Raw genomic sequence first — 26041 nt, forward strand, 5'->3', positions numbered from 1 at the left:
ATATAAAAACACACACACACACACCCACACCCACACCAGATATCAGACTAACAGTCTTTCTTTTATTCATTGCGGTTCTTTCACACATCCCTAAATATACTGTATTTACATCATCATTAAAATCATCTGAATCTCCACTCAAACAGCCAGAGGAAAAAACCATAGCAATATAGTTTTAGAAAAGTTTCTTGTCCCAGTCCATCCTACCATCCCAGCCCTCCATCACATATGAGGGATGGTTCCAGATCCAGGCAGCAGGTCCGGTTTGTCTCCTCCCGTCCCCCCACAGGCTTTCCCCTCCCTGGGGCTCTCTAGTCCCTGGAGGCCCCCGATCATGGAGCCCAGGGTGCCGAAGCTGCTGGCACAGTGCTCCACCTGGGCTGACACGGACACACACAGGGCCCCCTGCTGGGCCTTGGAGCCCTGAGGCACGGGAGTGGTAGCATTCTCACTGAGGCTCTGCACTGTCACACAGGACTGAGTACAAGAGAAGGAAGGGGTAGAAGGATGGAAGGTAGGAAGGGAGGAAGGAGAGATGGAAGTGGGAGGAAGGGAGAGTGGCAGAGAGAGAGAGGGTAGGAGAAAGAAAGAAAGATAGGGGAGGAAAAAGTTGAGAGAGCTAGTTCCAATTTTGGGCTGATAATCAACAGGTGTAATACATTAATGTACAAACACAGTTTGCCTAGGGTGTAATGCACTCACGTTCGCCATAGAAATGTCGCTCCCCACCAATGTCTTCTTTTTTCTGGCTAGATTGGGGTTCCAGTGGCACACAAGACTGTCGTTCTGAACACTGTAGTTCTTGTGTCCGATCAGCCAATATGTGTTCATTTTCCCTTTACCCTGGGAGAGAGGTGGATATAATACTTTAGATGATTTAGTATGCTCGCTTTATTTTAAGATGCGCAGTAATGTATACGGAATCTTGAAATCAGCTGAATGCAACAACAGCTTTAAGCACAACTTTTGGCTATTCATAGCCTTTAATATCCCTCCAGAAAAGTGGAGTAGCTCAGATAATGACTGTTGAACAACTCATTTACAATCCGACAGGATATCAGGATAATGAGGAAGTCAACTGTCATCACACCAACATAGAAGAGAGAAGTGGTGTGTAATGAACTGTAAATAGAATCATTTTCATTGAGTGCTGGTGAAGTGTTTAATTATGTGGAGTCGATCCAGACTCTAATTAACTAACAAGTTAAAAGTGACTCAAAGCCCTCAGTGTGACTCATTGACCCATTAGAGCAGGGGTGTCAAACTTATTCCAGGGAGGGCCTAATGTTGTTTTTTGTTTTTTTCCCTTTCAATTAAGACCTAGACAACCAGGTGAGGTTGTCCTTACTAATCAGTGACCTTAATTCATCAATCAAGGACAAGGGAGGGGAAAAAACCCTCAGCCTGCCGTGGAATGAGTTTGAGCAAAGGATGATATACACGGAGTGTACAAAACATAAGGAACACCTTCCTAGTATTGAGTTGCACCCCCTTTTGCTCTCAGAGTCTCAATTCGTCAGAGCATGGATTCTACAAGGTGTTGAAAGCATTCCACAGGGATGTTGGCCCATGTTGACTCCAATGCTTCCCACACTTGTGTCAAGTTGGCTGGATGTCCTTTGGGTGGTAGACTATACTTGATACACACAGGAAATTGTTGAGCGTGAGAAACCCAGCAGCATTTTTATTTTTAGATTTAACCTTTATATAACTAGGCAAGTCAGTTAAGAACAAATTCTTATTTACAATGACGGCCTATCTCAGCTAAACCCGGACGACGCTGGGCCAATTGTGCGCCGCCCTATGGGACTCCCAATCACGGCCGGATGTGAAACAGCCTGGATCACAGTTCTTGACACACTCAAACTGGTGCGCTTGGCACCTACTACCATACCCTTTTCAAAGGCACTTAAATCTTTTGTCTTGCCCATTCACCCTCTGAATGGCACACATACACAATCCATGTCTCAATTTTCTCAAGACATACAATGATTGAAGTGGATTTAACAGGTGACATCAATAAGGAATCATAGCTTTCACCTGGATTCACCTGGTCAGTCTGTCATGGAAGGAGCAGGTGTTCCTAATATTTTGTACACTCAGTGTAAGTGGTATGTATCAATCTGAGTGGTCATAACTTCAAAATCATATCTTATTAAACTGTCAAGAGGAGTGAAACAAGGTTGTCCACTATCGGCATATATATTTATTATGGCCATCGAAAAGTTAGCTATTAAAATTTGATCCAACATTACCAAGGGGCTAGAAATCCAGGGCTTATTAAAAACAAAGGTGTCATTGTATGCTCATGACTCGTGTTTTCTTTTAAATCCGCAATTTGGATCCCTGCACAGCCTCATAGAAGATCTCGATTATTTTTATAAACTCTCTGGATTACCATCAAACTACGAAAAGTATTATAACTATGACACTAATATTATCATAGTTATCATACATATCATATTTACTTATGGCCCTGCTTACAACATTTTTTTTAAATGGGCAAAACATATTCCACTTTATTTGGAACAGCAAGCCAAACTAAATTAAATGGGACTATTTATATAATGAATATGAATTCGGAAGGCTGACATTATTAGAAGCATCAGATCACTTGTTTTGGTACTGTAGCTTTTTATTGGTTGCAGGTTCAGGAATGGCTGAAGAATTGCAACATTTACCTGGAGCTAAGTCTGCAAATAGCACTGCTGGGTGACTTGAAAAGCCATTGTCAATCGATCAATAATATAATAATACTCCTAATAAACATGTTTATCTTTAATTTACAATCTGTAGAAACTATGAGAATACAAACTTTCTGAACGTTTCTTAACCATTACAGTACAGTTGAAAAATATATAGCAATTAGAAATCAAAACTGGATGGTTTTCAGAGATAGATGGGAGGGGTTGAGGGTAGCTGAAGGGCTTTGGAATAAAATTAAATAAAAACCAATAAAAAAAGATAACTAATGTAAAATATACTGCGTCCGTAAAATGTATATTGTATATACAGTGCATTCGGATGGTATTCAGACCCCTTCCCTATTCCACATTCTGTTACATTACAGCCTTATTCTAAAATGGATTAGCTAGAATTTGTAACAATACATAACATATAAGAGTTCCCACAATATGCTGAGCAATTATTGGCTGCTTTTCCTTCACTCTGTGGTCCAACTAATGGTGGGAACCACACATGCGGAGATCATCCATTCACCTACTCTGTGTCTCACAAAGACACGGTGACTTGAACAACAACAAAAAATCGCACATTTGGACTCATCAGACCAAAAGGACATAATCTCAGCAGAAAAAGAAAGGTCCCTTTTTCAGGACCCTGTCTTTCAAAGATAATTCGTAAAAATACAAATAACTTCACAGATCTTCATTGTAAAGGGTTTAAACAATGTTTCCCATGCTTGTTCAATGAACCATAAACAATTAATGAACATGCACCTGTGGAACGGTCGTTAAGACACTAACAGCTTACAGACGGTAGGCAATTAAGGTCACAGTTACGAAAACTTAGGACACTAAAGAGGCCGTTCTACTGACTCTGAAAAACACCAAAAGAAAGATGCCCAGGGTCCCTGCTCATCTTCGTGGATGTGCTTTAGGCATGCTGCAAGGAGGCATGAGGACTGAAGATGTGGCAATAAATTGCAATGTCCGTACTGTGAGACGCCTAAGACAGAGCTACAGGGAGACAGGACGAACAAATGATCGTCCTCGCAGTGGCAGACCACGTGTAACAACACCTGCACAGGATCGGTACATCCGAACATCACACCTGCGGGACAGGTACAGGATGGCAACAACAACTGCCCGAGTTACACCAGGAATGCACAATCTCTCCATCAGTGCTCAGACTGTCTGCAATAGGTTGAGAGAGGCTGGATTGAGGGCTTGTAGGCCTGTTGTAAGGCCGGTACTCACCAGATATCACCGGCAACAACGTCGCCTATGGGCACAAACCCACCGTCGCTGGACCAGAGAGAACTGGCAAAATTGCTCTTCACTGACTAGTCTCGGTTTTGTCTCATCGGGGGTGATGGTCGGATTCGCGTTTATCGTCAAAGGAATGAGCGTTACATGGAGGCCTGTACTCTGGAGCAGGATCGATGTGGAGGTGCAGGGTCCATCATGGTCTGGGGTGGTGTGTCACAGCATCATCGGACTGAGCTTGTTGTCATTGCAGGCAATCTCAACACTGTGCATTACAGGGAAGACATCCTCCTCCCTCATGTGGTACCCTTCCTGCAGGCTCATCCTGACATGACCCTCCAGTATGACAATGCCACCCGCCATACCACTCGTTCTGTTTGTGATTTCCTGCAAGACAGGAATGTCAGTGTTCTGCCATAGCCAGCAAAGAGCCCGGATCTCAATCCCATTGAGCACGTCTGGGACCTGTTGGATTGGAGGGTGAGGGCTAGGGCCATTCCCCCCAGAAATTTCCGGGAACTTGCAGGTGCCTTGGTGGAAGAGTGGGGAACCATCTCACAGCAAGAACTGCCAAATCTGGTGCAGTCCATGAGTAGGAGATGCACTGCAGTACTTAATGCAGCTGGTGGCCACACCAGACTGTTACTTTTGATTTTGACCCCCCCTTTGTTCAGGGACACATTATTCCATTTCTGTTAGTCACATGTCTGTGAAACTTGTTCAGTTTATGTCTCAGTTGTTGAATCTTGTTATGTTCATACAAATAATTACACATGTTAAGTTTGCTGAAAATAAACGCTGTTGACAGTGAGAGGACGTTTCTTTTTTTGCTGAGTTTACAAATTGTAATTTATAACATATCATACGAAATGGGTGATGGACATCACAAATGTGTACATACCATACAAAACGTAACATATCATACTAAAAGGAGTGTCTTGGATTTACATAAAGAACAATACGAAATACTCTGAGACCAGATTGAGATAGATCATCCACTACTGGAGTGCTATTGTGAATTGGCAAGGATACATCGTAAAAGGTTATCTATCAATGGAGCTTCCTTCCCTTCATGTCTAATATGGCACAACTCCTTGTTTGCCACAGGTGGAAAGACACTGGCTAATATTACCTGGCAACGCCAAAACATCAGTCAGGTGGGGCAGTTCGTAAGGGACGGAAATATTATACCATTCCAACAGCTGATATCAGAGTTTGGCCTGAATAATATAGCATTTCTACATTATTTACAGCTCAATGCTGTGTATTTCCTTAAGGGTTACTGATGTGGGATCTAAAAATGCTTAAGACAACAAACTGAGGGATGTTGCTATTGGTAAAGGAACGGTTTCCGCCCCATAGAAGCTGATTGGCCCTCCAGGACTATGACAATGGACTAGATGTTCACTGGGACACTATCAGAACATGTAAACCATAGAACATAACCTAAATTTATCAGTTAATAACCTAATGAATCAATTTTTTTTAATGTTGTAGACGCATGTATGCTGGTCCTGGTGATTGTGGGTGCACTCGCTTCCATGCCGACCGGACGGATGTCCGGTGGGGCCTGGTCCATCCCGTCGACGACTCGGCGCGGGTGGGGTGCAAGCGCACCCACTAAAAAGAGCAGCCATTCGTATTGAGACATCTTAGCGAGCGTGCATAAATATGTCAGAGTCTAGATATGAAGTCATTGTTTTAGCAGTATCCAGATCATTTTTAAACTACAGGAACAATAAACTATGGAACAATAAATCAGCACAATCTACTTTCTCGGTTTTTCAAATTGCTGGCGTCTTGGGAGATAGAATTGGGATCATGTGCAGTGCCTTCAGAAAGTATTCACACCCCTTGACTTTTTCCACATTTTGTTGTATTATGGCCTGAATTGAAAATGGATTAAATAGAAATTGTGTGTCACTGGACTACACACAATAACCCATAATGTCTGAAATGTCTTGAGTCAATAAGTATTCAACCCCTTTGTTATGGCAAGTTTTAATTTGTTCAGGGTTAACCTCTTGATGCTACCCATCCCGGATCCGGGATCGTGACTACGGCTCAAGCTCATTAGCATAACACAAAATGTGAAAAAATATTCTTAGACATATTTAACCTCCACACCTACACAAGTCCAATAGCTCAAATGAAAGATAAACACCTTGTTCATCTACCCAGCAAGTCAGATTTCTAAAATGTTTTACGGCGAAAACATAGCACACATTTATATTAGACCACCACCGAAACAAAAGGCAAACGGCGGCCATTTTGTCCCAGAAAATATAAAATTTAAAAGTAGGATTAAAAAATAAATAATTCACTAACCTTTTGAAAATCTTCATCAGATGACAGTAATATTACATGTTACACAGTACATTTTTTTTTTTTTTCAATAATATGCCATTAATATCCATAAATCTCTGTTTACAATGACGACATTTCAAAAATGCTACTCAAAATGTCCGGAGAAATTATGATAGCTCGGACAGATAACGTCAGATAACAAGCAATAAACATGACTAAATATACATGTTCTACATATAGTTACAAAGATACACTTCTTCTTAATACAACCGCTGTGTTACATTTATTTTTAACGTTACAGAATTCGTTCACTAGTCTATGCTATGAGTCGGCGCTCAGATATTAGCAGTGTCTCCTCTACGTTTGGAGTCCACAGAAACCCAAAATAACCACATAAATATTCCCTTACCTTTGATGTTCTTCGATCAGAAGACGTAGAAGGAGTCATACTTACCCAATACATCGTTTGGTTTCAAGTTGTGCGTCTTTGTATTAGCATATGCTAACAGCTTCAGCTGAAATGCACCCAAAATAACTTCTGCTCCTTCTGGTCCCGCACTCTTGCGCAATCAAACTTCAAAATTACATATTATATGTCGACTAAACTGGTCAAACTAAGTGCAGAATCGAGCAAAATGATGTTTTTATCATGTAAAACAATGATAATCGCAAACAAACGAACCGGCTTCAACTGGTGTCTATTGGAAAAGAACGTTCCCCAAATCACGCGCGCTAGAGTGCATGTATGTGAGAGTGAACCGGGCATTTTCGCCCGCCAAAGGATGAGGGAGCCGAAATTCAAACAATGAACGTGCCAATTGAAAGCAGACATCGCGCTGAACAAATACATACTGTTCCCAGATCGGTAGCTGCCTGGGAAGGGTGGGGGCGATGACGTCAAAGTTGACCCAACTTTTCTCTTGACAAGAGAGAGTTTGGGAGAAAGGCTGCCCTGAGAGTTCTGCTTTACATACAGACATAATTTAAACGGTTTTAGAAACTTTAGAGTGTTTTCTATTCAATAATTATTATTATATGCATATATTAGCAATTTTGGAAAAAAATATTTTCAGTTTACTATGGGCACGCACTTCCTCCAACGGGGGCAGTATTGAGCCATAAGCTCAAGAGGTTAAGAATATGCTGAACAAGTCACATAATAAGTTGCATGGACTCACTCTGTTTGCAAAAAGTGTTTAACATGATTTTTGAATGACTACCTCATCTCTGTACACCACACATCTGTAAGTCGAGCAGTGAATTTCAATCACAAAGACCAGGGAGGTTTTCCAATGCCTCGCAAAGAAGGGCACCTATTGGTAGATGGGTCAAAATAAAATAAAAAATCCCTTTGAGCATAGTGAACTTATTAATTACACTTTGGATGGTGTATCATTTCACCCAGTCACTACAAAGATATACAGTGCCTTGCGAAAGTATTCGGCCCCCTTGAACTTTGCGACCTTTTGCCACATTTCAGGCTTCAAACATAAAGATATAAAACTGTATTTTTTTGTGAAGAATCAACAACCAGTGGGACACAATCATGAAGTGGAATGACATTTATTGGATATTTCAAACTTTTTTAACAAATCAAAAACTGAAAAATTGGCCGTGCAAAATGTTAATACTTTGTAGCGCCACCTTTTGCTGCGATTACAGCTGTAAGTCGCTTGGGGTATGTCTCTATCAGTTTTGCACATCGAGAGACTGAAGTTTTTTCCCATTCCTCCTTGCAAAATAGCTCGAGCTCAGTGAGGTTGGATGGAGAGCATTTGTGAACAGCAGTTTTCAGTTCTTTCCACAGATTCTCGATTGGATTCAGGTCTGGACTTTGACTTGGCCATTCTAACACCTGGATATGTTTATTTTTGAACCATTCCATTGTAGATTTTGCTTTATGTTTTGGATCATTGTCTTGTTGGAAGACAAATCTCCGTCCCAGTCTCAGGTCTTTTGCAGACTCCATCAGGTTTTCTTCCAGAATGGTCCTGTATTTGGCTCCATCCATCTTCCCATCAATTTTAACCATCTTCCCTGTCCCTGCTGAAGAAAAGCAGGCCCAAACCATGATGCTGCCACCACCATGTTTGACAGTGGGGATGGTGTGGTCAGGGTGATGAGCTGTGTTGCTTTTACGCCAAACATAACGTTTTGCATTGTTACCAAAAAGTTAAATTTTGGTTTCATCTGACCAGAGCACCTTCTTCCACATGTTTGGTGTGTCTCCCAGGTGGCTTGTGGCAAACTTTAAACGACACTTTTTATGGATATCTTTAAGAAATGGCTTTCTTTTTGCCACTCTTCCATAAAGGCCAGATTTGTGCAATATACGACTGATTGTTGTCCTATGGACAGAGTCTCCCACCTCAGCTGTCGATCTCTGCAGTTCATCCAGAGTGATCATGGGCCTCTTGGCTGCATCTCTGATCAGTCTTCTCCTTGTATGAGCTGAAAGTTTAGAGGGACGGCCAGGTCTTGGTAGATTTGCAGTGGTCTGATACTCCTTCCATTTCAATATTATCGCTTGCACAGTGCTCCTTGGGATGTTTAAAGCTTGGGAAATCTTTTTGTATCCAAATCCGGCTTTAAACTTCTTCACAACAGTATCTCGGACCTGCCTGGTGTGTTCCTTGTTCTTCATGATGCTCTCTGCGCTTTTAACGGACCTCTGAGGCTATCACAGTGCAGGTGCATTTATACGGAGACTTGATTACACACAGGTGGATTGTATTTATCATCATTAGTCATTTAGGTCAACATTGGATCATTCAGAGATCCTCACTGAACTTCTGGAGAGAGTTTGCTGCACTGAAAGTAAAGGGGCTGAATAATTTTGCACGCCCAATTTTTCAGTTTTTGATTTGTTAAAAAAGTTTGAAATATCCAATAAATGTCGTTCCACTTCATGATTGTGTCCCACTTGTTGTTGATTCTTCACAAAAAAATACAGTTTTATATCTTTATGTTTGAAGCCTGAAATGTGGCAAAAGGTCGCAAAGTTCAAGGGGGCCAAATACTTTCGCAAGGCACTGTAGGTGTCCTTCCTATCTCAGTTGCCGGAGAGGAAGTGAACCGCTGAAAGATTTCAACATGAGGCCAATGGTGACTTTAAAACAGTTACAGAGTTTATTGGCTGTGACAGGACAAAGCTGCGAATGGATCAACGACATTGTAGTTACTCCAAAATACTAACCTAAATGACAAAGTGAAAATAAGGAAGCCTGTACTGTCACGAATTCCGCCGAAGTCGGCTCCTCTCCTTGTTCGGGCGGCGTTCGGCGATCGATGTCACTGGCTTTCTTGCCATCGCCGCTCCATTTTTCTTATATCCATTTGTCTTGTCTTGTTTTCTTACACACCTTGTTTTCATTTCCCCAATCAATCTCATTGTATTTAACCCTCTGTTTCCCATCATGTTTTGTGTGTAATTGTTTTCATGTCAAGCGATGTTCTTTAGATCTTTACTTTATTTTTTCCGTTTTTTTGAGCGAGTTTGTTTTGTTGTGCTCCCGGTTTGGAACTAAATAAAGTGCACTTTATTTATCATACTCTGCTCTCCTGCACTTGACTTCGCCTTCATACACACCTTGACTGCTTCCATCACGTGGACTGGGAGATGTTTCGTATTGCGTCAGACAACAACATTGACGAATACGCTGATTCGGTGTGCGAGTTCATTAGAACGTGCGTTGAAGATGTCGTTCCCATAGCAACGATTAAAACGTTCCCTAACCAGAAACCTTGGATTGATGGCAGCATTCGTGTGAAACTGAAGGCACGAACCACTGCTTTTAATCAGGGCAAGGTGTCTGGTAACATGACTGAATACAAACAGTGCAGCTATTCCCTCCGCAAGGCTATCAAACAAGCTAAGCGCCAGTACAGAGACAAAGTAGAATCTCAATTCAACGGCTCAGACACAAGAGGCATGTGGCAGGGTCTACAGTCAATCACGGACTACAGGAAGAAACCCAGCCCAGTCACGGACCAGGATGTCTTGCTCCCAGGCAGACTAAATAACTTTTTGCCCGACAATACAGGACAATACAGTGCCACTGACACGGCCTGCAACGAAAACATGCGGTCTCTCCTTCACTGCAGCCGAAATGAGTAAGACATTTAAACGTGTTAACCCTCGCAAGGCTGCAGGCCCAGACGGCATCCCCAGCCGCGCCCTCAGAGCATGCGCAGACCAGCTGGCCGGTGTGTTTACGGACATATTCAATCAATCCCTATACCAGTCTGCTGTTCCCACATGCTTCAAGAGGGCCACCATTGTTCCTGTTCCCAAGAAAGCTAAGGTAACTGAGCTAAATGACTACCGCCCGTAGCACTCACATCCGTCATCATGAAGTGCTTTGAGAGACTAGTCAAGGACCATATCACCTCCACCCTACCTGACACCCTTGACCCACTCCAATTTGCTTACCGCCCAAATAGGTCCACAGACGATGCAATCTCAACCACACTGCACACTGCCCTAACCCATCTGGACAAGAGGAATACCTATGTGAGAATGCTGTTCATCGACTACAGCTCGGCATTCAACACCATAGTACCCTCCAAGCTCGTCATCAAGCTCGAGACCCTGGGTCTCGACCCCGCCCTGTGCAACTGGGTTCTGGACTTCCTGACGGGACACCCCAGGTGGTGAGGGTAGGCAACAACATCTCCTCCCCGCTGATCCTCAACACTGGGGCCCCACAAGGGTGCGTTCTGAGCCCTCTCCTGTACTCCCTGTTCACCCACGACTGCGTGGCCATGCACGCCTCCAACTCAATCATCAAGTTTGCGGACGACACAACAGTGGTAGGCTTGATTACCAACAACGACGAGACGGCCTACAGGGAGGAGGTGAGGGCCCTCGGAGTGTGGTGTCAGGAAAATAACCTCACACTCAACGTCAACAAAACTAAGGAGATGATTGTGGACTTCAGGAAACAGCAGAGGGAACACCCCCATCCACATCGATGGAACAGTAGTGGAGAGGGTAGCAAGTTTTAAGTTCCTCGGCATACACATCACAGACAAACTGAATTGGTCCACTCACACAGACAGCATCGTGAGGAAGGCGCAGCTTCGCCTCTTCAACCTCAGGAGGCTGAAGAAATTTGGCTTGTCACCAAAAGCACTCACAAACTTCTACAGATGCGAGAGCATCCTGGCGGGCTGTATCACCGCCTGGTATGGCAACTGCACCGCCCTCAACCGTAAGGCTCTCCAGAGGGTAGTGAGGTCTGCACAACGCATCACCGGGGGCAAACTACCTGCCCTCCAGGACACCTACACCACCCGATGCTACAGGAAGGCCATAAAGATCATCAAGGACATCAACCACCCGAGCCACTGCCTGTTCACCCCGCTGTCATCCAGAAGGCGAGGTCAGTACAGGTGCATCAAAGCTGGGACCGAGAGACTGAAAAACAGCTTCTATCTCAAGGCCATCAGACTGTTAAACCAGTAGCCACCACTAACATTGAGTGGCTACTGCCAATACACTGTCAATGACACTGACTCTACTCCAGCCACTTTAATAATGGGAATTGATGGGAAATGATGTAAATATATCACTAGCCACTTTAAACAATGCTACCTTATATAATGTTACTTACCCTACATTATCCATCTCATATGCATACGTAGATACTGTACTCTATATCATCGACTGCATCCTTATGTAATACATGTATCACTAGCCACTTTAACTATGCCACTTGGTTTACATACTCATCTCATATGTATATACTGTACTCGATATCATCTATTGTATCTTGCCTATGCTGCTCTGTACCATCACTCATTCATATATCCTTATGTACATATTCCTTATCCCCTTACACTGTGTATAAGACAGTAGTTTTTTTGGAATTGTTAGTTAGATTACTTGTTCGTTATTACTGCATTGTCGGAACTAGAAGCACAAGCATTTCGCTACACTCGCATTAACATCTGCTAACCATGTGTATGTGACAAATAAAATTTGATTTGATTTGATTTGACATGTACAGAATATGCATATTGTTTGCAATAAGGCACTAAAGTAAAACTGCAAAAACGTGGCAAAGAAAATCACTTTATGTCCTGATGCAGCAAATCCAACACATCACTGAGTACCAATCTTAATATTTTCAAGCATGGTGGTGGCTGCATCATGTTATGGGTATGGTTGTCATTGACAAGGACTAGAACATTTTTTTTAGGCTAAAAAGAAACAGAATCGAGCTAAGCACAAGCAAAATCCTAGAGGAAAACCTGGTTCAGTCTGCTTCCAACTTACACTGGGAGACAAATTCACCTTTCAGCAGAACAATAATATCCATGTGTGCTAAGCTCTTAGACTTAGCCAGAAAGACTCACAGCTGTAACTGCTGCCAAAGGGGATTCTAACATGTGGTGTGAATACTTATGTAAATGAGATATTTCTGTATTTTCAATAAATTTGCTAAAATGTCTAAAAACATGTTTTCACTTTGTCATTATGGGGTATTGTGTGTAGATGGGTGAGAAAAAATATAGACCAGACCCCGATCTGAGCGTCCGCGAGTAGCCAGCAGGTTGTCCAGCCGGATGGACAGGTCCACCAGCTGGTCAAACGTGAGGGTGGTGTCTCTGCAGGCCAGCTCCTGATGGACATCCTCACGCAGACTACAGCGATAATGGTCGATCAGGGCCCTGTTGTTCCATCCCGCGCCGGCAGCCGGGTCCTAAACTCCAGGGCGAACTCCTGGGCGCTCCTCGTCTCCTACCTTAGATGGTAGAGGAGCTCTCCCACCGCTCTACCCTCGGGCTGGTGGTCGAAGACTGTCCGGAAACGGTGGGTGAACTCCTCAAACTGGTCCAACGCCGCATCTCCCTCTCTCCACACGGCGTTGGCCCACTCCAGGGCTCTCCCGGTGAGGCACGAGACGAGGGCGGACACCCTCTTACGATCCGATGGAGCAGGGTGGACGGTGGCCAGATAAAGGTCTAACTGCAACAAGAACCCCTGGCAGTTCGCAGCCCCCCTGTGGTATTACTGGGGCAAGGAGAGAGGGATCCCACTGGGTTCAGGCAGGAAAGGGGCGCTCAGGGGAGACCCCGGTTGTGCTGGCGGAGGCGCTGGAAGAACTTCCTTTCTCTCCCAGCGGTCCATTCTCTGGACAACTCGATCCATGGCGGCGCCAAAATGGTAGAGCATAACTGCATGATCCTGGACGCGCTCCTCCACCTCAATGGCCGGGGTACCCTCTCCTGCTGACTCCATAGTTGTGGTCGGAGATTCTGTAATGGGTGCATTTCGGTGGCAGGGAAGTCAGGCGCAGGAAAACAAAATTGGTATAAACGGAGTCGTTTAATAAGTACTCATACAACTCCAAAACCAAAATAATCAAAAATAATGTAAATGGGTACAAAACCCGTCACACACCGACACATGAATTGCACGTACATACAATAAAACAATCTCCGACAAGGACATGAGGGGAGAGGGTTAAATAAACAACATGTAATTGATGGGATTGGAACCAGGTGTGAAGGAAGACAAGACAAAACCAAACCAATGGAAAATGAAAAATAGATCAGTGATGGCTAGAAGGTCGGTGACGTCGACCGCTGAACACCGCCCGAACAAGGAGGGGACCGACTTCGGCGGAAGTCGTGACAAGAGCACTCAAGACCTCAGACTGGGGCGAAGGTTCACCTTCCAACAGGACAACGACCATAAGCACACAGCCAAGACAACGCAAGAGTGGCTTCCGTACAAGTCTCTGAATGTCCTTGAGTGGCCCAGCCAGAGCCCGGACTTGAACCTGATTGAACATCTCTGGACCTGAAAATAGCTGTGCAGCGACACTCCCCATACAACCTAACAGAGCTTGAGCGGTTCTGCAGAGAAGAATGGGAGAAATTACCCAAATAAAAGAGTGCCAAGCTTGTAGTGTCATAACCAAGAAGACTCGAGGCTATAATTGCTGCCAAAGGTGCTTCAACAAAGTACTGAATAAAGGATCTGAATACTTATGTAAATTTGATTTCGGATTTTTATATTTAATACATTTGCGAAAATGTCTAAAAAAACGTTTTTGCTTCGTAATGATGGGGTAGTGTGTGTAGGTGGATAAGAGGAAAAAACAATTTAATCAGTTTTAGAATAAGGATGTAATGTTAAAAAAAATGTTTAAGTCAAGGGGTCTGAATACTTTCTGAATGCACTTTATAGGACAGACACTTCAACACTCCCACAAGTGTCATGGGACTCATCTGAAGGTAAGCAGTACCGGTTTTAAAAAAACAAATGGAAGTATGAAGGTAGTCTTGTGCCTACCCCCAAAAAAGAGGTTAAATATGTGTAAAAAATATATATACAGTACCAGTCAAAAGTCTGGACACACCTACAGTGAAGACATCAAAACGATAAAATAACACATATGGAATCATGTAGTTACCAAAAAAATGATAAACAAATAAAAATTCACTTTTAACAAGGAACACCTGTTAATTGAAATGCATTCCAGGTGATTACCTCATGAATCTGGTTGAGAGAATGCCAAGAATGTGCAAAGCTGTCATCAAGGCAAAGGGTGGCTACTTTGAAGAATCTGTTTAACACTTGGTTACTTTGGTTACTACATGATTCCATATGTGTTATTTCATAGTTTTGATGTTTTCACTATTATTCTACAATGTAGAAAATAGTAAAAATAAAGAAAAATCATTGAATAGGTATGTCCAAACTTTTGACTGGTATTGTATATCATTCACAAGTGATAGGCTAACATTTTCACTCATTACAGTATTCTTGATTTAATCTTGTCTTAATATATACTAAATAATATATGTGTGAAATTTGCTTTTGATTTAGAATGGACCATCATCATGCACCTGTCTTGAAACAGGGGCAGCGGAAAAAAATACTTGCACTTAAATTGCGAATGAAGAACAATTTTCCAGTGGGTTCATTTTCATGCTAGCTAGGTAGGCTATACTCCTGTTGTAAAGAGAAGCAATGTGATTAATATTAGGAAAGATTATAAATAAATAGGATATAGTAGGGCTAGTCTATAGAAAGTTGATGGGACTCTCCTCTTTTTCATAGAGGCCATCACTCTGTTTTCTCACGCAATTGCATAGCTTATAGCAATGTTGTGCAACATGAGTTCATGGGCTCTCATGAAGTGTTTGATTAGATTTTAGATTACATTTGCATTGATGTCAGAGTGATTAGAGGGACAATAGAATGCTGAGTACCAGGCAGTTAGCAAGTTTGGTAGGCTACTAATGACCATCAGCATCATGAGAGCTTAGAGAAGCCTAATTACCGTGACTAAATGAATTTGACTGCCGTCATGACTCGTGACCGCTGGTGTGGCGGTAATACGATCACCGTAAAATCCCTACTGACGACTCATACTAAATTCTTCCACTGCTCTGTCGTTTGCTACATACCTTAGTCTGAAACTGCCATCATCGTCTTTTGTGGTGACCAGGGGCACGAGGGGTGTTGCACAAAAAGTCTTCAGCAATTGGATCGTCTCTAACCAATCAAAGCCAATGACAATTTTTCAAATTGCTGCTTTACCCATGTGTGTTCTGGCTCTGGCCCAACCCATCGGTTTCTGGACCAAATGTATTCACACTCTGTGAAGTGCTCAGATCTAGACTCATTGCGGGGAAGAAACCGTGGGCATGGCGTAGTGTTTGGACAGATGAAGATGAAGCCTATTCCAGGACTAAAAATTTAAGTATATTTCCCTCTTAGAGAACTTCAGGGGTATGCTATATTCCCCAGTGTCAATAGAAGAGCCCTACCTTCACCTCGATCTCTCCTCTCAGCTGGAGCTCGTAGGCACCGTCCTTCATCAGAGCCAGGTATACGGCTGAGCTGGCGTGGATCCTCTGAGCTGACACACACACACACACACACACACACAGAGAAAAGTGGAATGCTTGTACGAAAAGAGAGGAGAGTGTGTGTGTGTGCACGCATGCCGTACACCTACGCAGGCTGGTGGACTCCATTCTAGAGGCTGTGTTGACAGTATCTCCAAACAGGCAGTATCTGGGCATCTTGTAGCCGACAATACCTGCCACACATGGACCTGGTGCAAGGAGAGCAAATGAAGAGAAAGACAAGCCTGCTACACCATAATATACTCACTGATATTTACTTTGGTAATAACCCTAGGTTATAGATAGATAATCAGGATATAGACTGAAATCAAACCTACCACAGCAATAAGTATGCAATATATAGTATATACACTGAGTGAACAAAACATTAGGAAGACTTTCCTAAAATTGAGTTGCACCCCCTTTAGCCCTCAGAACAGCCTTAATTGTTCGGACGATGGACTCCACAAGGTGTTGAAAGTGTTCCACAAGGATGCTGGCCCATGTTGACTCCAGTGCTTCCCACGGTTGTGTCAAGTTGGCTGGATGTCCTTTGGGTGGTGGACCATTCTTGATACACACAGGAAACAGTTGAGCGTGAAAAACCCAACAGCATCGCAGTTCTTGACACACTCAACCCAGTGAGCCTGGCACCTACTACCATACCCCGTTCAAAGGCACTTAAATATTTTGTCTTCCAAATTCACCCGCTGAATGGCACACTTTTTTTTGTCTCAAGACTTAAAAATCCTTCTTTAACCTGTCTCCTCCCCTTCATTTACACTGATTGAAGTGGATTTAACATCAATAAGGGTTCATAACTTTCACCTGGATTCACCTGGTCAGGCTATGTCATGGAAAGAGCAGATGTTCCTAATGTTTTGTACAGTCAGTGTATATTACCACACATAAAGTCCCCTCTCAGGAAATGAAAATGGTTTGAATTGAATGAAATATTGCTTGCGTACCCATGTCTAAAAACTCAAAGCATCAGCCTGTTAGGTGAGTTTATCAGGTACTTTTCCAGCACCTAAAACTATTATGTGATTTGAACATGGGTAAGAAAGGTGAGTGTGGGTGTGTGGTGTGTGTGTGCGTGCGTGCGTGGATAATGTGTGTGACCTCTCACCTGTGTGTATGCCTGCGCGAAGCTGCAGTCTCTTGTTGGGCATGTGGGGGATTGCCACCTGTCGAACTGCTGCCACCAGGTCCAGCGACATCTTGGCGATCTCATCTGCGTGCTTGTCCCCATTCCTCTCAGGCAGCCCACTCACCACCATGTAGGCATCTCCTATCGTTTCCACCTGGGGGAGCAAATAACATGGGTCCACTCATGATAAGTGAATTTCAGATAGGTCGGAAACATCGTAATACTCACCACTATTTAGTATGAAGTGACTTATTGGCCATGCATACTAAATAATATGCTAGTATGTAGATTGGGTCATAGGCCGTATCCGATTACACATAATTGTGTTTTAAATAGTAGGCGCTTTGAGTAAGCAAAAATAGAACGTTTTACAGCTTTAAATGCCAGGATATCACACTTTGTGGTGGCTTATTTCTGTATTTACCAAATGAGGAGAAACAAATTTCACACACCAGTCAGAGTTATACTTATACTACTTTTTTAATAATAAGAGCTTTGCAATAGCATTTGACTTTCAATGATGCACTATCTCTAATGAACCATTGAAAGTGACAACAGAAAATTACAAAGATCTTTTATAGCCAAGATACACCCCTCTCAACCTACATGACGAACCAAAGATCTTAGGAACAGTTCACAAACAAAGACTTTTACTTGAGAGAGAGGAGTATCCCATAGCCAGATAGCATTCACTATAAATGATCGTTCAGTTTGGTCCCTAAGACGAGGTTCTTATCTCGTTCCTGGTACTTCATAGCACAAAAACATTACCTCATGTTATCTGGAATGCTCTTTAGGTTTTATCACCCAAAGACATCGTAAATCTCCACTGTCAGTGCTCTCATAGAGGGTCATCCTCAGTGGAACACACACACAATAGTTAACAGAATACTCTATTCTGTCGAATAAAACAACCATTATAATGCAATACAAGCATTATAACATAATCTTGCAATTTTCCACAACAACTTACTTAGGCTTTTTGTCTAGTATGAATTCGCTGCACACTATTGAGTGGTCTTATCATTCCCACATATGTTTGACAACAGCTAGTAATCAGATAAGGGGATGGGCTGTATCAAAATGAAGGAATGGGGGGGAACAACCCCATTGCCAATTAGATGATGCCTTCTCAGTATGGATGAGCTTAGTATGTTGATATTTGTTCCGTTTTTGTTAAAAATAGTACGTAGTATGGGTAGTACAAAGTATTTCGTTTTAGTAAGTAAAGATTTTGGTCCAATCCAATCTCCATGTAGGCTACCCCAGTTCAGTCTTACCTTGTAGACATCATAGGAGTCGATGCGAGTGTCGAAGCACATGTACAGGTTGTTCAGCATCTCCACGACTTGCAGAGGGGTGCAGGAGGCCGAGATAGTGGTGAAACCAACGATATCAGAAAAGAAAATAGTCACCTGTACAGAAAAACATTTTTAAGATGTCTGTCTTGGCCTCATCATATGTTAAATTGCGATTGCTAGTCACAATCAGTCAGTACATTGTAATTTGAGTAATTTCTCTCTTATTTATGCCCATAGGAGGATCATGTGCAAATGCCTCCTCAAATTTGTCTTGTAATTAATTTTTCAGATGTTAAATTAATTACTAAACAATTTTAAGTCAACGTTTTGTCATAATTACAGTGGGGCAAAAAAGTATTTAGTCAGCCACCAATTGTGCAAGTTCTCCCACTTAAAAAGATGAGGCCTGTAATTTTCATCATAGGTACACTTCAACTATGACAGACAAAATTTGGAGAAAAAAAATCCAGAAAATCACATTGTAGGATTTGTTATGAATTTATTTGCAAATTATGGTGGAAAATAAGTATTTGGTCACCTACAAACAAGCAAGATTTCTGGCTCTCACAGACCTGTAACTTATTCTTTAAGAGGCTCCACTGTCCTCCACTCGTTACCTGTATTAATGGCACCTGTTTGAACTTGTTATCAGTATAAAAGACACCTGTCCACAACCTCAAACAGTCACACTCCAAACTCCACTATGGCCAAGACCAAAGAGCTGTCAAAGGACACCAGAAACAAAATTGTAGACCTGCACCAGGCTGGGAAGACTGAATCTGCAATAGGTAAACAGCTTGGTTTGAAGAAATCAACTGTGGGAGCAATTATTAGGAAATGGAAGACATACAAGACCACTAATAATCTCCCTCGATCTGGGGCTCCACACAAGATCTCACCCCGTGGGGTCAAAATGATCACAAGAACGGTGAGCAAAAATCCCAGAACCACACGGGGGGGCCTAGTGAATAACCTGTAGAGAGCTGGGACCAAAGTAACAAAGCCTACCATCAGCAAGGGCATTGAAGATGAAACGTGGCTGGGTCTTTCAGCATGACAATAATCCCAAACACACCGCCCAGGTAAGAAGCATTTCAAGGTCCTGGAGTGGCCTAGCCAGTCTCCAGATCTCAACCCCATAGAACATTTTTGGAGGGAGTTGAAAGTCCGTGTTGCCCAGCAACAGCCCCAAAACATCACTGCTGTAGAGGAGATCTGCATGGAGGAATGGGCCAAAATACCAGCAACAGTGTGTGTAAACCTTGTGAAGACTTACAGAAAACGTTTGACCTCTGTCATTGCCAACAAAGGGTATATAACAAAGTATTGAGATAAACTTTTGTTATTGACCAAATACTTATTTTCCACCATAATTTGCAAATAAATTCATTAAAAATCCTACAATGTGATTTTCTGGATTTTTTTTTTCTCTCATTTTGTCTGTCATAATTGAAGTGTACCTATGATGAAAATTGCAGGCCTCTCTCATCTTTTTTAAGTGGGAGAACTTGCACAATTGGTGGCTGACTAAATACTTTTTTGCCCCACTGCATTTATACAAAGATGTGTCAGCTGCGGAGGGGGCACACTAACTGGACCAGGCAAAGAGTACCCCCCCTATTCTCCCTAGTAAGATGGGCAGGACTCACAGGAGGTGTGCTTGTAAATGAATTTGATCAAGCTATGTATGTTGACTATTGATTCCTTCTTGATGAATAAATCAAATGAAAATATTTTGTTGTTTCTCTGTAATACTAGCCACCTAGCAATTTTATGAAGTAACTACCTTCCAAGCCGTTTCAGGCTATCAATCAAGTTAGACCAGCTTGTCTAACTACACTATATATACAAAAGTATGTGGACATCCATTCAAATGAGTGGATTCGGCAATTTCAGCCACACCCATTGCTGACAGGTGTATGAAATTGAGCACACAGCCATGCAATCTCCATAGACACACATTTGCAGAATAATTACCTTACTGAAGAGCTCAGTGACTTTCAACGTGGCACCATCATAGGATGTCACCTTTCCAAGAAATCAGTTCATCAAATTTCTGCCCTGCTGGAGTTGCCCCGGTCAACTGTAAGTGCTGTTATTGTGAAGTGGAAACATCTAGAATCAACAATGGCTCAGCCACGAAGTTCACAGAATGGGGCTTCCGTGTGCTGAAGTGCATAAAAATTGTCTATCCCCGGTTGCAACACTCACTACTGAGTTCCAAACTGCCTCTGAAAGCAATGTCAGCACAATAACTGTTCGTCGGGAGCTACATGAAATGGGTTTCCATGGCTGAGCAGCCGCACACAAGCCTAAGATCACCATGTGCAATGCCAAGCGTCGGCTGGAGTGGTGTGAAGCTCGCCACCATTGGACTCTGGAGCAGTGGAAATAGGTTTTCTGGTGTGATGAATCACGCTTTGCCATCTGGCAGTCTGACGGACGATTCTGGGGTTGGCGGATGCCAGGTGAACTTTACCTGCCAAATGCATAGTGCCAATTGTAAAGCTTGGTGGAAGAGGAATAATGGTCTGGGGATGTTTTTCATGGTTCGGGCTAGGCTGCTTAGTTCCAGTGAAGGGAAATCTTAATGCTACAGCATACAATAACATTCTAGACGATTCTGTGCTTCGAACTTTGTGACAACAGTTTGGGGAAGGCCCTTTCCTGTTTCAGAATGACAATGCCCCCGTGCACAAAGGGAGGTCCATGCCGAAATGGTTTGTTGAGATTGGTGTGAAAGTACTTGACTCTCCTGCACAGAGCCTTGACCTCAACCCCATCGAACACCTTTGAGATTAATTGGAACGCAGAGTGCGAGCCAGGCCTAATCGCCCAACATCCAGTGCCGACCTCACGAATGCTCTTGTGGCTGAATGGAAGCAAGTCTCTGCAGCAATGGTCCAACATCTAGTGGAAGGCCTTCCCAGAAGAGTGGAGCAAAGGTGGGACTAACTCCATTTTAATGCCCATGATTTTGGAATGACATGTTCGATGAGATTTTGGTTGGACATAATTTTGGTCATGTAGTGTATCTTAGCTGGCATGCTTGCTGGCAAGGATGTTATACTTTAGAAATGACTGAAATTGCTTTAATTATTTTGTTAGGATACTATATACCAGTGCGGCAGTTGTACTAATCTCATAAGGTATAAAGGTTATAAGGAATCAATGTAGGGAGGAGGTCAGAGACCTGGCTGGGTGGTGCCAGAATAACAACATATCCCTCAACGTATTCAAGGCAAAGGAGATAATTGTGGACTACAGGAAAAGGAGGACCGAGAATGCCACCATTATCATCGATGGGGCTGTAGTGGAGCAGATTGAGAGCTTCAAGTTCCTCGGTGTCCACATCACCAACAAACTAGAATGGTCCAAACACACCAAGACAGTCGTGAAGATGCCACGACAAAGCTTATTCCCCCTCAGGAAACAAAAAAGATTTGGCATGGGTCCTCAGATCCTTAAAAGGTTCTACAGCTGCAACATCGAGAGCATCCTGACTGGTTGCATCACTGCCTGGTATGGCAACTGCTCAGCCTCCGACCGCAAGGCACTACAGAGGGTAGTGCGTACGGCCCAGTACATCACTGGGGCTAAGCTGCCTGCCATCCAGGACCTCTACACCAGGCGGTGTCAGAGGAAGGCCCTAAAAATGGTCAAAGACCCCAGCCACCCCAGTCATAGACTGTTGTCTCTACTACCGCATGGCAAGCAGTACCGGAGCGTCAAGTCTAGGACCAAAAGACTTCTCAACAGCTTTTACCGCAAAGCCATAAGACTCCTGAACAGCTAATCAAATGGCTAACCGGACTATACATTGTGTCCCGCCCAAACCCCTCCAGCCCCCCACCAACCCCTCTTTTACGCTGCTAATACTCTCTGTTTATCATCTATGCATAGTCCCTTTAACTAATTCTACATTGACATATTACCTCAAATAGCCCGACTAACTGGTGCACCCGCACATTAACTCTGTAGCGGTACCACCTGTATATAGCCTTGCTACTGTTATTTTTTACATTTAAAAACAAAAATATATATTTCTTTACTTATCTATTGTTACCTATTTTTTACTTAAAAACTGCACTGTTGGTTAAGGGCTTGTAAAGTAAGAATTTCACTGCCAGGTCTGCCTACACCTGTTGTATTTGGCGCACATGACAAATAAACTTTGATTTGATTTTGTGTATAATGTGCATAATTAATTAAAATGATAATTGAATTGTTAAAGAGGTATGCTTAGATAACTTCTGTAAAAAAAAAAATAGACCCATTTTTTACATAGAATTAGGCATTTTGATTATGGCTCTAGATTTCAAGAAAAAGCTGTTTCAGGTGTTTAAAAAAATTCAAAATTCTACGACTTCCGATAACCCCCCCTCCATCAACATGCACTTTGTGTCCCCTCTAAAATAATAGCTGCATGACGCCATTAGTTGACGCCATTGTGATTTCAATCTACAGTATTTTACAAAAGAGACAGTGATCCACGGTAAACATGAGCAAACCAATGGCGTGTCATTTGTAAGTGTACTGCAGTCATATTGTATACTTATAGTGTCTTTGTTAAGCACAATGAGGGTTCCCCAGGAATCTGTCTTATGGCCTTCACTGTTTAGCTTATATGACCTAAGACAGTATGACCTTCCTCACGTGTTATGATGTTGATACACAAATGTATGCAGATTATACTCTTGTGCCAATATTGTGTTCCATTTTCAGAATGTTCCATTGCTGGAACTCAAAGAAGCCTGTGTAAAAACAGACCACATCCCCTTTGGTAGCTAATAGCCCTGAGCAGAGTGCTTTTGGCCCAGCTGCTTCAAGCCCCTCAATGAGCTGGATGCAATTTGCACCTGCGTAACCCGTTTTATCTCCTAATGAATATGGAACACCGTAATTATAGGCAATTACAACAACAATAAGAACAAAGAAACCAAATGCAGGGATCATTCAGCGCGTTGGTTTGGTGATCTTGCCAATGTATTGCACCAATACGGTCCTTTACAAGGCCCTCACACTAATTTGTTTCAATGCTAAAAGTGATGAGGAAGAGGGGGGTTGGCATGAAAATAAACCTTGTGCCAGTGTCACAGAGAAAGTGTATAATCTTGCTGATATTTAAGTTGGTTATAGACATTTTAAAGAGGTTCTTTAACTTAAAAGTTGTGGTTAGAGTGTGCTATAAAGAAAACAGGATTCTTGAGAGGTTATTTGCTCTACACAAATAAGCCTTTTCTCTTCCAAATGGTTCTTTATAATGTTGAGAGGGATTCACTGAAGGGTTGTGGCTCATTTTGAATTCCTAACTCTCCAGCATAACCAGATAGTGATGACCATGGGATGTGGAAATGAAGACGCAGCAAGAAATGGAATTGATCGACATGATGGAACTGAAATCCCAAATCTGCTCAGATCAATCAAACCCACCTTCTCATAGCTCTCCGCCTCCACGTGCTTCTGCTGTCTCAGCTGCTTGGCTACTGTCTTGGGCAGCATCTGGTGCAGGAGGTCCTCGGCCAGCTGTCTCTGGCGCTTCAGGTCCTCGGTTCTTTCCTGCAGACTGCATGCATAGTTCTGGATCCACTCCGTCATCTGCTTGAAGGACACCAGCACCAGCGGATAGATCAGGCAGGCCAATGTCAACAGGGAGATCCGCATGCTGAGCCCTGAGAACATGACCCTGGATCGGAGCTTCAGAGCTGGCAACGCCCCAGCCAGCAGGCACGCCTGGGTATCCCTCAGAGCCTGGATGCCAGTCTGAGAGCCTGTGAGGATGTCCACTGTTTCCATCGTGTCAACCGCTGGGATCTGCCAGGGGGTGGAGTCAAAGATGTATGGGTCGACTTTGAGGCTGTTGGTCAGGTTGAGCTTTAGGTGAACGTTCTCCACCCAGCAGTCCTCTAGCGTTTCTGACAAGAGCTGGGCAAAGGCTAGACGGCTGAGGGCATGGATCCACTTCTTGTGAAAGTCAGCTTGGGTTCCTACGGAAGGGAATTCACTGAACTGGTGGTTGAGTTCCAGAAATGTGACCATCAGTCTCAGTGAGAGGACATCTTTCCAGTCTGAAAACTGCTTGACCTGACTAATGTCCTGTTCCATGTCCCCCCAAATGTCCAGGAGTCTAACAATGGTCAAAGAGAACACGGACATGTCATTGTTGTCCTCAACTCCCCATGTTGTGTTCAGAAATTCTGTCAAATCTTCCCTAAGTTTCTGGGAGAACTCCACCAACTCCTCGCTGCATGGGTGACCCTGACTGTTTCTGTGGCCCTCCATATCAGTGCAAAGTCTAATAATCACTGGTAAAATGCTAGTCAGTGGACTTGTACACTTTTCTTGGTGTGTCTCGTTACTCCTGTACTTTCTGCATAGACTTCTCCTGTTTTGGAGTTCCCCTATGAGTTGGAGAATAGCAGTAGTCCTGCATGAAGTCAGCTCGGTGACAGCGGCCTCTGTGGCGCGCAGCAGGTCCAAGTTGGAGCTGAGGTTGACGGAGACTGAGCCGAGCAGAGCCAGAAACGAGAGCAGACAAGCAGTCAAGATGCGACGAACAGTGCGGTTACTGCCAAGACACAGAGAGAGAGAGAAACTGCAATATATATATATATTCCTAACTCTCCAGCATAGATGTATATATATATATATATACACACACATAGATACAGAAATAAGGATCTGATTAAATAATACAAATAATAAAATAGATTTTCAATATGAATTATTATGAAAGTATACCATTATCATATAAAAACTTTGGAATCAAGGCTGAGTTGCTATTTATTGGTGAATTAATTAACGTGTAGGATGTAAATGTTTGATTACACTTAGAAAAAAAGTTTCTGGACAGAACCAAAAAGGGTTTTATTGCTTGCTTCATACGCTGAGTATTCAAAATATTAAGAACATATGCTCGTTCCATGACATAGCTTTCACCTGGTCAGTCTATGATTCCTTATTGATGTCACTTGTTAAATCCACTTCAATCAGTGTAGATAAAGTGGAGGAGACAGAAATCCTTTTTTAACCTTCACACAATTAAGACATGGATTGTATATGCGTGTCATTCAGAGTGTGAACGGGCAAAACAATATATTTGAATGGGTACATTAGTAGATGCCAGGCACCGCGCTTTGTGTCAAGAACTGCAGTCGTGCTGGGTTTTTCACACTCAATAATATCCCATATGTATCAAGAATGGTCCACCACCCAAATTACACCCAGTGCAAATCAGTACTAGGAAGGCGTTGCTAATATTTGGTATACCCAGTGTATATGACATTTGTAGGGTTATTTGATCAGAACCCCATGGGTTCTCCACTGAACCAAAATGGGTTCCACATAGAACCTTTGGGCTCCATGTAGGGTTCTGTATGGAATCAATTTCCTTTTTGGTTCTATCCAGAACCTTTCTTTCAAAGAATGTAGGCTAATAAATTAGTCCACTTACTCTATCAAATAGG

General features: G+C 42.9%; 1 protein-coding gene across 1 annotated transcript; it reads right to left on the bottom strand.

Moving 5' to 3' along the window:
- On the bottom strand, positions 1–25131 carry LOC121840497 (receptor-type guanylate cyclase gcy-28-like). Its single transcript, XM_042304358.1, has 7 exons — positions 24009–25131; positions 18555–18689; positions 17254–17428; positions 16235–16333; positions 16044–16135; positions 703–843; positions 1–477 (listed from the first exon to the last, which is right to left on the bottom strand). The coding sequence occupies exons 1-7, from the start codon at positions 24855–24857 to the stop codon at positions 223–225; spliced, it is 1746 nt and encodes a 581-aa protein (XP_042160292.1). The 5' UTR covers positions 24858–25131; the 3' UTR covers positions 1–222.
- Between the last annotated feature and the right edge of the window lie 910 nt (positions 25132–26041).

Source organism: Oncorhynchus tshawytscha, linkage group LG22 (assembly GCF_018296145.1).
Source record: "Oncorhynchus tshawytscha isolate Ot180627B linkage group LG22, Otsh_v2.0, whole genome shotgun sequence".
Classification (NCBI taxonomy): Eukaryota; Metazoa; Chordata; class Actinopteri; order Salmoniformes; family Salmonidae; genus Oncorhynchus; species Oncorhynchus tshawytscha.